The sequence below is a fragment of the Triturus cristatus genome, chromosome 7 (assembly GCF_964204655.1).
Source record: "Triturus cristatus chromosome 7, aTriCri1.1, whole genome shotgun sequence".
Taxonomy (NCBI): domain Eukaryota; kingdom Metazoa; phylum Chordata; class Amphibia; order Caudata; family Salamandridae; genus Triturus; species Triturus cristatus.
Genome location: NC_140590.1, coordinates 1,581,326,248 through 1,581,341,294, shown reverse-complemented (window position 1 = coordinate 1,581,341,294; position 15,047 = coordinate 1,581,326,248). Strand labels below are relative to the sequence as shown.

The following is a 15,047-nucleotide window of genomic DNA, read 5'->3' as shown; positions in this document are numbered from 1 at the left end:
GTGCTTCCAGTCTCTAATCAGAAACAGTGCTTGCACCAACTCTGCTCTTGGTGGTGATTTGGTTTTCTTTCGGAGAAAAGGATTAACTAGTGTTAAACTATAAACTGAACAGGACTTAGCAGTAGGTATGTGTCAGCTTATAAAATTGGAGGATGTCGAAATGAGATCCGACTGTGACAAATTTATACTATTTTGGTTTTGCTCCAGCACCCCCCCCCCACCACTCTCAGGAAGGTTCTGCCTACTCCTAAAGCTCTGTACTTGACCTCATATGAAATATCATGGCCTCCATACTCCTCATTGTATTTCAACTACAGCTTCTTTGCTGATGAGACACAATTAGTGTTCTCCCTTTTCACGGGAGCCAGCTGATGCCATAGTTTCTCATTGTCTATCAGTTGCACTTGCAACCCTATACACTTTTTCCAATTTGTGATCTCTCTAAAAATGACAGCTTACATTTTTCTTGACTTTTCCAATTGGTGCAGGCTCACGTTTCATGTACCTTTGGTTGCTACTTGTCTGTGGCCACATAGTTTGCCAAATCAACCAGAATAATGAACTGGACTGTGCTGTAATTCCCAGTAGCTGAAAATAATCAGACCCTTCCATCCATCACTTTTTAGTCATTGTGACAGAAGATCTTTCTGTGTCTGGGAGCTGCTCAGAGTGCCCACTCTGTTGTTCATGGTACTTGAACTGCAGCAGGTTACTCATTTTACAGAGTGAGGCCTTGTTTGAGAGAGACTTGCTGTCGTCTTCAAAGAGTCTCAGAAGATAAATTCAAATATTAGTTTCACAAATCACACTAAATAGTTTGTGAGAACCCTCTAACAAACCGGGAAGGTGAAGGCCAAGGTGCCCACATCACACAAGATTTTCTTGGACTGCCACACTTTCAGCTGCTCCTTTTAGACAACATCATTGTTAAGATGCTGGGGCGCGGTGGAGAAGCAGACCAGGACACAAAGTTAAGTTTAACACTAGAGGGTTTATTCTGAACAGCTCAAAGCTGGGAATTTAGGGACTTGTAGTTGAGTTCCCACGTCTTCATTCTCTTGTGCTTGAAACAATGTGGAATCTTCCGCCTTCCACCCTTTTGGCTCTTGAAGGATGCTCTCCCAAGGGTATGGCAGACACATAAAAAAAAAATAAAGAGAAAGAAAGACCCTGTAAGGACAATGTCCTTTCTCTTAAGAATGGTCGCGAGGAGCGGGGGAGTGCTAGGACATATCCCCCGATTCCATCACCAGTGAGTAGGTGCGCGTCTAAAAAGGGAAAACTAGGGGTGATACAATGTCAGTCAGTCCCCTTATGCCCAGCGCTCCCCCCCCCCCTTAGAACTGTCTGAGGTACGGCCCCACACCAAACCAAGACGTCCCCGTACCTTGTGAAGCCACGACCCTCCAGGACCGTGGATGGCTTCCACGCGTTGCCAGCTAGGGTCTGGCGTCCTGTCTGTGGCTCCACCTGCACGGCTCGGGCTCCGGACTTTTTCCCCCAGCGGCAACTGCTCCCCTCCGTTCCAGGTCCTCGACTCTCCAACAGGGCTTACGATGAAGGTCTGCACAGAACACCTCTCCTCTCCGAAGTCGCGATCCTCCGTGATTCCCGACGAGAGCAACTCTCCTTCAGCGTCTTCCGCTTTAACTCCTAGCGGGTCATCTGACTCCCACACGTGACCGGGAACTGTCACGGATTTAAAGGTACAGTGGTCCGGCAATACACTCTGTGAATACAGAAGGGGACATGGAGAGAGGTAAGGGGGAAAGTGTTCTTTTCCCGTTGCTGGCGGTTTGGCCTCCATGAGAAGAGCGTCCTCGTCACAGATGCACTTTCCACATGACAGTCAGTAAAGGGATGCAGGGGGTTCATAAGCATGTACACTTCTTGACCACATCCATGCCAACACACAGAAGGGTTGGACGTGTTAACAAGGAGCAGCTCACATGATGGGAGATCTTCCGCAGACAAAACCTGGCGTGAGAACTATTTGGATTTTTAGTCCAGGGTGCCTCTGTCCCTCCATGCTGTCTTTGTACACTTAAAGAAAGAGAGGTGACCCCAGCAGAACACTACATTTCCAACATCAAGACACTGCATAATGGTGGGCAATCATTCATCGTCCTTGACTGCGAAAACCGGGAACTCCCTTCATCGATACCTGTGGTTTATTTATAACCATCTGTTGCTTCTGGAAAATTAACAAACTCTATTTTGTTCTTTTTTTTTTATTGGATATCTTAGGTCATTAATCTTGTAAGTTTAGTGTGAGGGCACTCTAACCCTTGGTAACAAGCACACACTTAAGCTTTATAGCCCTTCCGCTTTGGGCAAAAATGGTTTCTAAGTCCCCAAAAATAAGTTAAATGCCCAAGATAGGCTATTGTGCTATTAGAACCTTACACCCAAGGATGGTAGAATGTTCTAAACTATACAGAACGACAAACACCTGAATGTTAGGTTGTACCTACACCATAAAATATGGGTCCTGAGGCACTTAATTTTCTTCAGTGGAGCTCTCCGCATTTTAGTGTTCTAATTAAGCATTACGGCCTCCTGCCAAGAGAAATGGCGGTTGTTAAAGGCTCGGACCAAGTTATAGACTCGAGTCACAGACGAAGCCATATAACAAGGATGATGGCTATCAACAGCCATTTTAAGCTGAGGCAGACGCGCCATAAAACTATTAGAACATTCCACAACTGGAGGCAGAATGTTCTAAATTAAAAAGGGTGAAACAGAAAGGCGAGCATTGGAATGCAGGTGTTGAAACCAGCCAGTAGGGGCCTGAGCCACTCCGTTGTCTTCAGTGGAACTCCCAACGTTCCAGTGCTCTACTCCAATCTTAGCATCAGTGCCACTCTCAGGGCTGCTGAGTGCATTGCATCTTGCTAAGAGTTCTGAACAAATGGAGAGTCATGAAATTGCAGCATCTATTATGCCGAATGTCTGGTATTTGACCTATATTAAACCATTTCTCAATCAGAACAATATGTCTTAGAGCCGTGCATTCTTACTATTGCAAATCTACCTCTCCAGAAGACCACATTGTGAAAGTAATGAGGACACTTATAAACTGTACTGCGGTGGAACAGCGGGCCAGGTTCTCGATCCTATTCAGATGCCAATTTTTCCATGAATTTAAAAGTCCCCCAGAGAGAGATTGTGAAACATTTTGAATCACTTGTTCATGTTCAGAGATCCGTATGATTGGAGGGATCCCTGTTAGGTTCAAGTTAAAGTCGCCAAAAGAAATGTTCATAATCAAATTACGTCCAGAAGAATTCTAACCCCCTGAACTGAAATCTTAAATAGTTCCCAAAAGGCCAATAATACTTGTGATTTCAATTGGTTGAGGAGAACAGGAAATTGTAAGGCCAGGAATAACATCAGAACAGGAGGGCTCTGTAACGTTACCAGACTGTGCCAAGCAAAACTCTGACTAACAGGCCCATTTAACACAGCCTGGCCATGCCGGAGATCTCATGTGCAGCAGACTGGTAGGCAACTCCTGCCTTCCAGTGATGTCACTCCACAGGCATAGTGTGTGCCATGCTGCTCCTGTCAGCTGTCACCTGCACTGCATCTGCTTCTTACAAAACAGCATTACGTGGCACTCTTATAGTAATCTTGTGTTACAGTCACACTCCATTATCAGCCTCCAACTTCACATTCAGTTTTTGCAACAGGATCTCGACTCTTGGAGGAACTGATGCTGATCTTTCTATCTGACTAGTTATATTTTCTTCTCGGATTTAATTTTTCTGGATTTAAAACAATGGTAATGATGTTGCATTAATGATTGTGGAACTGGTCTGTCATTACTACTTAATGACTCATGGAAAATAAAAAGCACTGCCACCCCAGCCCTTCTTTCTTTCTTTCGTTGCGGCTGCTCCTTCTCGATCCAAAGAAGGGTGCGAGAAATTTCAACGCTCCACCAACAAAATATTGACAATAATTTGGCACCACCACTACAGAGCACACCATGGCTTTGCTTCCTCCTATGGAAGTGTTGGACCTGGTCAGTGCTTACACTGAGTGTAGTGTTTTTGGAGTCATACCCAGCCACAGCTGATGCCACTATGGAGTGGTGGGTGGCAGGGTAGCAGGCGCGGCAGACGGGGAGTGAGGGGTGGGGTTGAATTTTAAAAAATAAATAAATAAATATCCTGTTCATGCGACCACCTCATGCTTTGGTGCTCCTCCGTTCTGCTGCTCCCGGCAGTCCCTGGGACAACGTACTCCCCATCCAATCAAGATGCTGCTCTCATACTATGAGAGCAGCGTGGGGATTGGCCTGAGCGAGCCGAGGGAGTCTATGCCTTTCTCTAACCTGGCTGTAGAATACAGCCGTCTTCAAGAAACCTAACTGCGCATGTCTGTTTGGCAGTGTAGGACAGCCGTCTAAACAGACGTGCACACTTAGAAGTGTACAACACTCCTCCTCCTCCCTCCCATGGCTCGGCTCACCCTTCCCTACATGCACTGGCTCAGAGCCAGCAGCTGAAAAATTAAACAATAGTAAATTATTATTTATTTTTTTCCAGCTAGTGGGGCGACGTTCCTCCGCCATTGCGGAATAGCCGCCGCTGGTCCTACCTCTAACTATAGATTGTTTTCTGAGAAATTTGGTCAAACCACTATCGATTTGACGTTACATGTGTTTATTAAGCTGTATTGACCTTTGCACAGAGTGATAACAGCTGTTAAAAGCCTAAATCCCAATTATGCTGTGTAGCTCAAGATGAAGTTGTATAATGATGAGAACAGTTAACAACCCTTTATATCCTACAGTTTGTGAGCAGTAGGCCTTTTTAGCATCTAAAGGGCTGCAAAATTTGTGTTGTTTCCTCTAGTGTAATTATGTGAAATATCGGGGAAATTACGTGAGAGGCGGAATCTTGCTTTTTTAGCATGAACAGCTTCCTTTTTGGAAATAAAAACACATTTTGTTATACAAAAAGTGCACAATCGCACATAACGGCAGCTACACACATTCTGCTTGTTACATTTGCTCTCATGCTCGCACATTAAGTATTTCTGGTTGCCTAAGCATGAACCTGGCATAAAGGCATAATTGTGGGCTTTTCGCAAAACAAGCGTAACACAAATGCCAATAATTACGTGTGATTACGCCGCCGTATTGAAAACTTTGCCTGTGTCTAATTAATAACTATGGTTCTACCCTTATCCCTTAAAACACACACATGCACACTCCTTTTACTTGTTTGCGTCCTGTTCCCGCACTCCCCTTTAACCCCACTCTGGAACTCTTAGAAAGCATGTACTAAAACTGCAAGTAATGCCTACTACATTCATTGATTTCCGAATTTGTTGAACGGTTCTTTGGATTTCATAGATGTTAGCTTACTCCTGCTTTAACTCTGTTTACAAATGAATCGGTCTCATGCTGTTGCCATCCACTACATCCAAACATTGGACATTTTGTTGTGTGGCGTGTCTGAAGTTACATTTCTCAAAATTGATCAAATTTGCGGATTGCTGTATGTAAGGCTCCCTGTTTTCTGTTTTTACTGATTCTTACACATGACTACAGACAGAAAACTATTTAGTTTCCTGTCTGTCTTTATTTTTAGAAGAAAACGAAAAATAGGTTGTTATTGTGTAATTCTATATGCTGTCCGACATGACTGCCAGGTTAATAGCTGTGTGATTGACCATGAAAGGGGTGTTAAACATTTTAGTAATGAGGCTTAAAAGCAGTAGATATGCACTAGGTTGATACTAAAATGTGCATCTTTAATATAAGTGTACTGAATTGTTATCTGTGGATGTTCATATTGAAACCTGTCAGGAATTCAACTATTTTTTAAATTCCCATTCGGAAAAAGGCCAATTTTAGGCAGATATGGCCTGCTTTTATCTTTTTACAAATGTTGACTGGTAATACTGTCTTTTATGTGCTTAACTTTCTAAAATCCGCCATCAGGCTTAGGACGAGCTGTGATTAACTAGCCTGCTCCCCCATATTACTCCTGACATTATGCACTTTATCGTGCTCCACTCGCCTGTATAACTAACAACTTGATCTTGCGCATGGTCCTATTGTATCACCTAGAATTATTTGCCCATCAGGTACCATCCGTGTGTTTGTAGAACCATGTTAACCATAAATGTCTTAATCTGCATATATTACTTTGTAACCGGGTATGTCCTCGTGTGGATTGTATGTATCATATTTTTGTATCCTGTGCTTTTATGGTTTTAATACACGAAACCGAATAAAGTTTAATTGAATAGAATTGACTGTGTATTGGTTAAATAACGGTGGAACTATACAAGCTTCAGGATCATTTTGTTCACGAATTCAAAATAAATATCCATAAATCAGATACATTTAGCAAAATATAAGTGTACAAAAGGAAATGTCAATAAAATAAATACCATAAACCTGGAGCACTGTTTCTATGTTAAACTAGCATGTTTAATGTCCTCTTTTTTTTAAATTTATTTAAGATTTTGTTCTCCAACATTGAAGACATACTTGAAGTTCACACCAAGTTCCTGGAAGCTTTGGAGTTCCACTTACAGCCTGAACCACACTCTCAGCACGAACTTGGAAATGTTTTCTTACAATTTGTGAGTACAATGCTTGAATGCTATCTCTTAGGCCAGCTTCCTGGCAGCTAGCTCTCAATCAAGCCTGCAGAATGCTGCCTGAGCAGGGCCCAGACTTATCTAGAAGTGCCAGTTGCTTTTGTCACAGCAAAGTGTTGTGTTTAAAGGGAGCTGTATAGTGCTTCCAGGTTTGGTGGGAAAGGCTTTGTAAATGTAGTAGAAACAATGAAATCTGCGTCACTGCGTGAGCCCAAGAGTTCAGAAAGAGTCACACCAGAAGATATGCGGAAAAGCTGGGCGTTTCATTTTACATAAAATAAGTTCCCTTGCATTTGTTTGAATTCATTCTTCTCTTTTAGGAAACTAGCAGTGTGCACTGCAAAATGTGTGGCAAGCACCAGCCCCACAGAGTACCTAGTGCAGTAAGGTAAAGAATTTGCATCATGCATTGCCTATATAGTGGTCAAACAAAGCCCATTTTCCATAAGAAAGCTAGAGTGTAAAAAAGATTGTTATGTGTGAACCACAATCCAGGTCTAAGAGGCTACTGGCCGTCAAAACATTCAAGTACTATGAATTGGGAGGAGACGGGACAAGAAAGGGCCAAGTCACCCAGGTCTGAGCTCTATTCTTGGTACTTCAAAATGCAATGAACATTAAAACAAATGCAAGGAATTCATCATTTCAACCCAACAAGAACATGAAAATGTAGATCAGTACATAGCATGTTACAATTCCCACTGTTTCCCTTTTGCAGGTACAGGTCAGATGACCTCTCAGAATTATATTCTCTCCAGTATTCCTCTTTGGGTTACTTTTACTTGGTATATCTGGACCACTGACTATTTGCCCAAGATATACTGTGACAAACACTGAGAACCAAGGGAATAGCCAGAAAAGAAAATGCCCCCCACGTGAACTACCGCTGGCCACAACAAGCATGTAAAATGAACAAACCCAACCCTCCTTAGACACGTTCTTGCATACTTCTATCCATCTGTCCATCCACACATTCACACTTTCATCTATTCATCCACCCACCTGTCCCTCCCTTACTTTTTCCATCCACCTGCCCCATTGAATCATCATTTTTTCCATCTGTTCATCCTCTCATGCATGCATCCATCTTTTCACTCATTCACCAATCAATATATTAATGTATGTTTGCATCCTCCACTCATTCATTGATTCACTCCTCTCCATCGGTCCATTGTTCAATACTTCTATGCACCCTTTCACTTGGGGATCATTTCACTGTTCCATCCAATGTTTTCCCTTCCATTTATCCATACTTTCACGCTTCCATCCATCCATCCATTCCTTATTCACCTTTCTGACCTAACGTTTACCTTTTTTTCTTCTGTCTGCCAAGTTTCCTTAATTGCGGTCACCTTTTTTCCTCCTGCCATTCTTTGTTTACCCTTTCTATGTGTCCATCATTTTTCCCTTTTCCTTGCTTTTTCCTTCTTACCTTTCTCTCTCATCTTCATTTTTTCTGCTTGTCCCTCTCCCTTTGTTTTATCCTTGTTTCCATCATTTTTCTTTGTCTTCGTCTGTCACTGCGCATGTCGGCCCACACTCCTCAGTCATGATATTCCCTCATGTTATTTATAAGCATCTGTCTGCACTCCTACAGACAGAAGATAGAGGCCTGTTTACGAAAGGGCCGTCCTGTTTGAAACAACAGAATCTTTGTTTATCCATGGATTATTGCCCCATGAACATTGCCTAAGCCTCTCGTAGGAAACATTGTTTGGCTCTGAATATTAATAAATTTAAAAAAAATGCTAAAATATGTTGACCATAGACAGGTGGAGTCTTTGGTGCATGTATTTTATGAATGCATGACTTTTTTTTTTTTTTTTTTGATAATCAAATTAGTTCTCATTTGTGATAACAAAACATACAAAGACAGCATGGAAGTGCACAATATATCAAGTCCATCAACGTCAGACAACAGGAGACCCGGCCTAAATGTAAGGCCCTCGAACAAACCACCTCGTGTAAAAACAATGTAACGATATGGGAGAAAAATAAGCACAGAACTCAAAACAGTAGATTGAGCCACTTGTTCCAAACCTTTTCAAATTTTTCAGGACATTCCCGGGCCTCGAAGAGGGGTTCCTCCTGGGCCGCACACCAGTCCACTCCCCGCCGCCACTTACGTATGGTAGGGGTTTTGGCCTGCGTCCAAGCTGCTGCGATATCTCACGCGGCCACCGCCACCTCAGTGCCCAAGAAGCGTTTATCGGCTCTAGAGCCGTCCAGGCCATCAAATACTCCCAGGAGAAGGCGTAAAGGATCATGAGGGACTTGCCACCCCAAGGCGGGGGGACGGTGGGGGGGTTGGAGCAAGGGACAGAATAGGGGGATGCTGAAGCAAAGGCCGGAATCTGCTGCTGTTGTTTTAACTGGGCATTTGTTGTTCTGCCCTATTTCCTTATGGTTAAATAACTGTTTATGGGAGCACGGAGGGGGTGAGCGGGCGAAATACTAGAGGCTTGCCCTGGGGAGGTCACTCAATGATACAATAACGAGGGGGATGCTGAGTTAGTGGTTTAAGTTGAGAGGCCCGAGATACTCCTCCTTTTTAGAGATCTGGTGTAGAACCCGCTCCCTCTAATTAATGTACACGTGACCAGAGATGTATCATTGCTTTTATATCGAATGTTAGCCAGCCGGATCTTAAAGTGTACAATGTATTTGCTTTAAACTAAAGAAATGCCAATAAACAGATTTCATAATAATGAGGCACCTGCCACCCCAGAGTCTGTGTGAGCTCTAATTCCACACCCGACCAGAATGGAGCGAGACCAGGGCACAGCCAGACCATGTGGTGAAAATCGTCCGGGACGTGGCCACATCGTGTACATTCTGGGGAGGGGCGTAGCCCTTCCCTGTGTAAGCTCATGGGGGTGAGGTATGCTGTGTAAAGGTAATAAAGTTGGATGAGACGTAGCTTAGAGGTCATCAGAGTTTTGGGAGCCATAAGGGCGTCTTGCCAGTCTGCTTCCTCTAGGGAACGCAGCCATCCCTCCCAGCGGGTTCGCAGTGAGTCTAAGGTAGTAGGGCCATTGTTCACGAGGGAGCGGTAGATCCTCGACAACCCCCCCCTCTACCCAGGTTTCCCATCATCGCCTGGGCTTCTAGCGGACTAAACTCAGGGAGTGAGGTGCCTGGTGAAATAATATGCGTGGTGAGGGCGCGACGTAGTTGAAGGTACTTGTAAAATTGGGTGGTGTGAAGGGAGTGGCACTGCTGCAGGTCGGAGAAGGCCCTGACGTGGTCACCCAGCCAAATGTCCCCAAGGAGTGAAATCCTGACCTGATCCCATTGCTGAAAACCCTGAAGGGCCGATGCTTCATGCAGCCATGTGCCGTACCACAGAGGTGTATGTTGGGTAAGCCTCTGGTTCCGTCTCGTATAGCGCAGAGCAGAGCGCCAAGCCATTAGGACCACCCTAGTGATAAGTGGAATAGTTTGTGGAATGGGGGCACCATACAAGTACGATTGGATTTGTGGGAATTCCATAGTTCTAAGCTCGGTTCGATAAGCCGGGTCGCACCAGCCTCCAGTGAACCAGTCGTGGACGACAATGAGTCTAGCGGCCAAGTAGTAAAGGTGAAGGTTGGTCACATCCATGCCACCGTCAAAGGGAGGTATCCAGCAGTGAGCCAAGGCCATGCGCGGTCTTCCGCCACCCCATAAGAACCTGGTAATTACCCCATCAAACTCACCGAACCAACTACCCGGGAGGTGAAAGGTGACATTTTGAAGAATGTATAAAAAACAGGGGAGGATCATCATTTTAAAAAGTCCCCCTCTTCCACTGGGGTTGAGTGGGAGGGGTTGCCAACACTTAAGGTCGACTTTGGCTTTCGTGACCAGGGGTGTAAGGTTGAGAACCCATTCCAGCTCCGGAAGAAGGGTCACCCAGATCCCAAATTATTTAAACGATTGCCTCCGTAGGGGGATGTTAGATTGCTAGTCGAAGCAGGCTCTCGAGGGATGAAGGGGGATCAGAGTGGATTTTGCCGGATTGTGCCGCAGGCCCAAGACATTCTCAAAGGCTTGGAGCACCTCCAGACAGCGTGAGCCGGAATTCTCCGGGTGGGCCAAAAAAAGGAGGACGTTGTCCATATATAGGGCAATTTTATCGACCTGGTGTGGGTCCCAGGACCACCCTTGGATTTGTGGATCATTACGTATGTGGCAGGCCAGGGGCTCCATCGCCAGTGCAAATATGAGCGGCGAGAGAGGGCACCCCTGACGGGTGCCTCTTCGGATGTAAAACGCCTCCGAGAAGGCACCGTTGGTCAGGACTCTTGCTTTGGGGTTGGAGTACAGGACACGGATGTAGCGTCTAAAATGGGGGCCGAATCCCATCGTGATGAGAACGTCCTCCAAGTAACTCCATGCAACCGTATCGAAGGCCTTCTTAAAATTGATGAGCAGCAGGACCAGGTACGGGGTGAGTAGACAGAGATGGGCCAAGCAAGGTGGAGGCGCCGTATGCAGTGCCGAGTGCCGTGGGCAGGCATGAAGCCACATTGATCCGGGTGGATCAATTCATGTAACAAGGGATGAAGACGTTGAGCCAGGACATTGATGTAGATCTTAATTTCGGTGTTAATGATAGAAATCGGGCGGTAGTCCGCACAGGAGAGAGAAGGTGGCTGGGTCTTTGGAATGACCACGATAGTGGCCACATCAGTCTCCGAGGGAAAGGAGCCCGTTTCGACCACATGTTGGGAGAGGTCGGCCAAGTGGGGGACCAGTAAGTCTCGGTATGTCACGTAGTATTCCTGCGGGAAGCCGTCTGGCCCTGGTGTTTTTCCAGAGTGCAATAGACAGATCGCTCAATGTATCTCCTCAGGGGTAAAGGGAAGGTCGAGGTCTGTCGATTCGGCCTGAGCAAGGCAGGGGAGCTGGGCCTCCGCTCGTTCCAGCAATTCAACCAAAGAGGCCCCAGGGGGCCGAGCTGAGTAAAGCTGTGCATAGTAACCCGCGAAGGCTTGGGCAATAGCCCGTAAAGTACAGTAGTGGTTACCAGCAGCGTCACAGATTTCAGGGATAATTCTGTTGGCCTTGGGGTAGGAGACCAAATTCTGAAGCAGCTTTCCATTTTTGTCGCCCCACCCGTAGACACAGGCCACGGAGGAGCGCCACAGCATCTTAGCAGAGTCTAGGGAGATGCGACGGATCTCGTCCCGGATCATCGTGAGCTGTCTAGTGGGATGGGCATCATCCATGTCCCCAAGGGTGAACTCTAGCTGCGTGGCCTGTGGCTGAAGCTGGGTCGGGCGAGCAGTCTGCACCACCCATTTCATGTGAACCAGATCTCTGGCCACACCACATAAGGTAGCCTTACCGGCCTCCCACAGTGTGCCTGGAGAAGGGACCGAGCCCTTGTTGGCAAGAAAGTAGTGCTTCAGTCTTTGATCTCCGCGTCTTGCAAGAACCATGCGTTCAACCAACCAAACCGTACGCACCCCATCAGTAAAACCTCTCAAGTGGAAGGAAATGGCAGAGTGGTCCGAGATTCCACGGGGAGAGACCTGTTGGCAGTCGGTGGCCGCGAGGAGGATCAAATCGATGCAGGAATGGGTGTGGTGGGCCGCGGCAGTGAGAGTGTACTGTTTACCGCGGGGATTCCAGATCCTCCAGGCGTCACACAGACCAAGGGCAGTTGACCAGTCCGACAGCCTTTTAGAACAGGCTAGGCGCGATGAGGAGGGGTCACCTGTTGTGTCAAGGGACGGCTGCATAACCGCGTTGAAGTCGCCCCCAATTATCGTCCGACCCTGGGACAGAGCGGAGATTACTTCAGTAAAATGGTGAAAAGTAGAGGGAAGCGTGGCTGGGGGGGATGTATGTTGATAGCAGGTTGAGGACCTGTCCTTCAAGCCTACCGGACAGGGCCACATAGCGGCCTTGTGTGTCAGTCGTCACGTGTACTGGGGTGAAGGGAAGATCTTTCCGGGTCAGTTTAGCCACCCCACGAGAGCCTCGTATGAAACCCGAGTGCCAGACCCTGTCGAACCCGTATCGGGTGAGAAAGGAACAGTGGGTTCCCAAAAAGTGTGTCTCTTGAAGAAGGAGCACATCGGGCGCTTGGTGTTGGGCGCTCTTGAGGACTGCTGCGCTTTTGATATGGTCTAGCAAGTCATTTACGTTCCACGACAACAGGTGGAGGGATCTACCGCGAGGAGGGATCTACCGCGAGTGAACATCTGAGAAGCAGTTGGCGTGGGAATAAGAAGGATTGGGGGGACCTGGGTCAGGCGAGGCAGCACATTGCAACTAGGATAGGAAGATGTGGCTTGTACATAGTGATATGCCCCCTGTCAATGGTGATGGTGTGTGCATGTGGTGAGCTGTCATTAAGAACGAAAAACAACGATTCAAACAAAGCCGAAACAAAAAGTCTGGAGGACAGCGGCCCCCCAACCCCACCCAATACCCCCCCCCCCTATACTTCCGAAATTGAAGCAACTGTCGCCCTAAAAAGGAAAAAATTTACAATAACGGAGAGCTAAGCTAAAACGTTTAGCAGGGCAGTTCATGGCAATGATGGACCCCTCCATGTAGATGGATGTCATAGTGCCATCAGCTACTTAATAGCAAAAGTAACCAAAGAGTTCTGCCTCAAATCCAGTCCCGTTGGCCTCCACTTGTCAGATTCCCTTGTCGTCACCGGATCCACGGAGCGCAGGACTTCTAGATAGGTCGGAGTCCAATAAGGCGGGGCGGAGTGTCCCAGACGAGTCTGGCCACGGCTTAAGTCAGAGAATTGGCTCGGCTGTGGTCATCAAGAGCAGTGTGGAAATTTAGCGTGCAAACTGAACATTATCTGCGCCATCTTGCCTCTCCCCAGCGCCACGCATAGCAAATGCACGGCCGCCGTTTTAGGCACCCCACTCTCTCTCCCCGCTCACTCTCGATCGCCAGCGCTTTCCCCCGGCGCTGCGAGCATCCCCCGCGCGCCGGCCACCCCCGCTCTCTCATACAGGCCATAAACCCTCTCCTTCTGCGCGACCCTGCTACGGAACCACTTTCGACCGACAACCCATACATGGTCATGCCTCTCCTTTGATAACCCCCTTCCTCTGCGCCCCATTGTCTGAACTGGTCCCAGGCCATCACCTAGCCCTGCGGATGCAGTTTATTGCCCCTACTGTAAGGGAAACACCCCACATCAAAGGGATTACAGTAGAATCAAAGCCCCTACCCCCTGAGACCCGGCCGGTTGCCCACACCCCCGGGAATTAGCGGAATTCCCTGCTGTGCGATAGCCATCTCCCACTGCGGGTAGGGTGGGAACCTCTACTGTAACCATGTGTGGGATCGGATCTGAGCCGGGGCTTCAGGGGATATTTCCCCGCACATCAAGGGAATCTCAAGAATGTACTATGTATAATAAAGCAATAAACCAGTGTATAAGAGACCAGGTCTCAGAGATGCAGTTAGAGCACCTCGTGACGATACCTTGCTGTCTGATCTGATGTGTTCTGCTCCGACGGAATAAAACTTTGTTTCCTGCCTTCCAGTCTCCGGCGCCTGCCTCTTTTATTGGTAAATTATCGAGTGGTATGAGAGGCGATTACCGCCGGGCAAATACTTGAAAGGTTATCGACTGAAACTGCCGCTACCATTTAACAATTGGCGTCCCAAACGTGGGGCCCATCAGCGACACGTGGATCCAGTGGGAGAGGTCCCGACGACAGACTGAACGACTGCAACGATCGGGAGAGCTCCTGCCCAATAGACCCTCGTCTGGCAGCCGATCATCCGAACTTCACTGGTTCCGAGCAGACCTCTCTCGAGTGATCTACGGTCCTGACTGGGAACCATCAGGAGTGCCGCGGCAAATACGGAGAGTAGAGGACGATCGGGCGCTGGAGGCGGAAGACGAGAAACTGTCCACGCGGTCCGGGTAAGGTCGTGAAATACGACAAAAGTGCGAAATAATTGATTGATTGTTTGAATACTAGTATTGCTCATTGATTGTTCTCTTTGAGATATTCGCTGTCTACAAACGGGGAGGAGTAGAAATACTCTCTCTCTCCCTTTGCAGATAGTGAAGGGTAGGTAACGCAGACTTTTGTCCCCGTTGAAACCCGTCGTGCCTATCTTTATCTCCCCATTGATTGATTGTCCGAACATTGATTGTTTTGAAGAATAGTGCTTTTTGAGATATTCTCTGTTTGCAAATAACGTAGAATAGGAATATTCTGTCTAGTCTTTGCAAATAGTGAAGGGTAGGTAACGCAGACTTTTGTCCCCGTTGAAACCCGTCGTGCCTATCTTTATCTCCCCATTGATTGATTGATTGATTGTCCGAACACTAGTTGTTCGATATTGGTTCTTTGGAGGTATTCTCTGCTTACAAATAACGAAGAATAGAGATATTCTGTCTAGTCTTTGCAAGCAGTGAAAAGATAGGTAGTGCTGACTTTTGT

General features: G+C 46.9%; 1 protein-coding gene across 1 annotated transcript in view; it reads left to right on the top strand.

Annotated features, from left to right (window-relative positions):
- PREX1 (phosphatidylinositol-3,4,5-trisphosphate dependent Rac exchange factor 1) overlaps positions 1 to 15,047 on the top strand; it is an 824,667-nt gene that overhangs the window by 280,995 nt on the left and 528,625 nt on the right. The window contains exon 4 of the mRNA XM_085619426.1: positions 6,484 to 6,606. Coding sequence (XP_085475552.1) covers positions 6,484 to 6,606 — 123 coding nt within the window. The remainder of the gene's footprint in view (positions 1 to 6,483; positions 6,607 to 15,047) is intronic.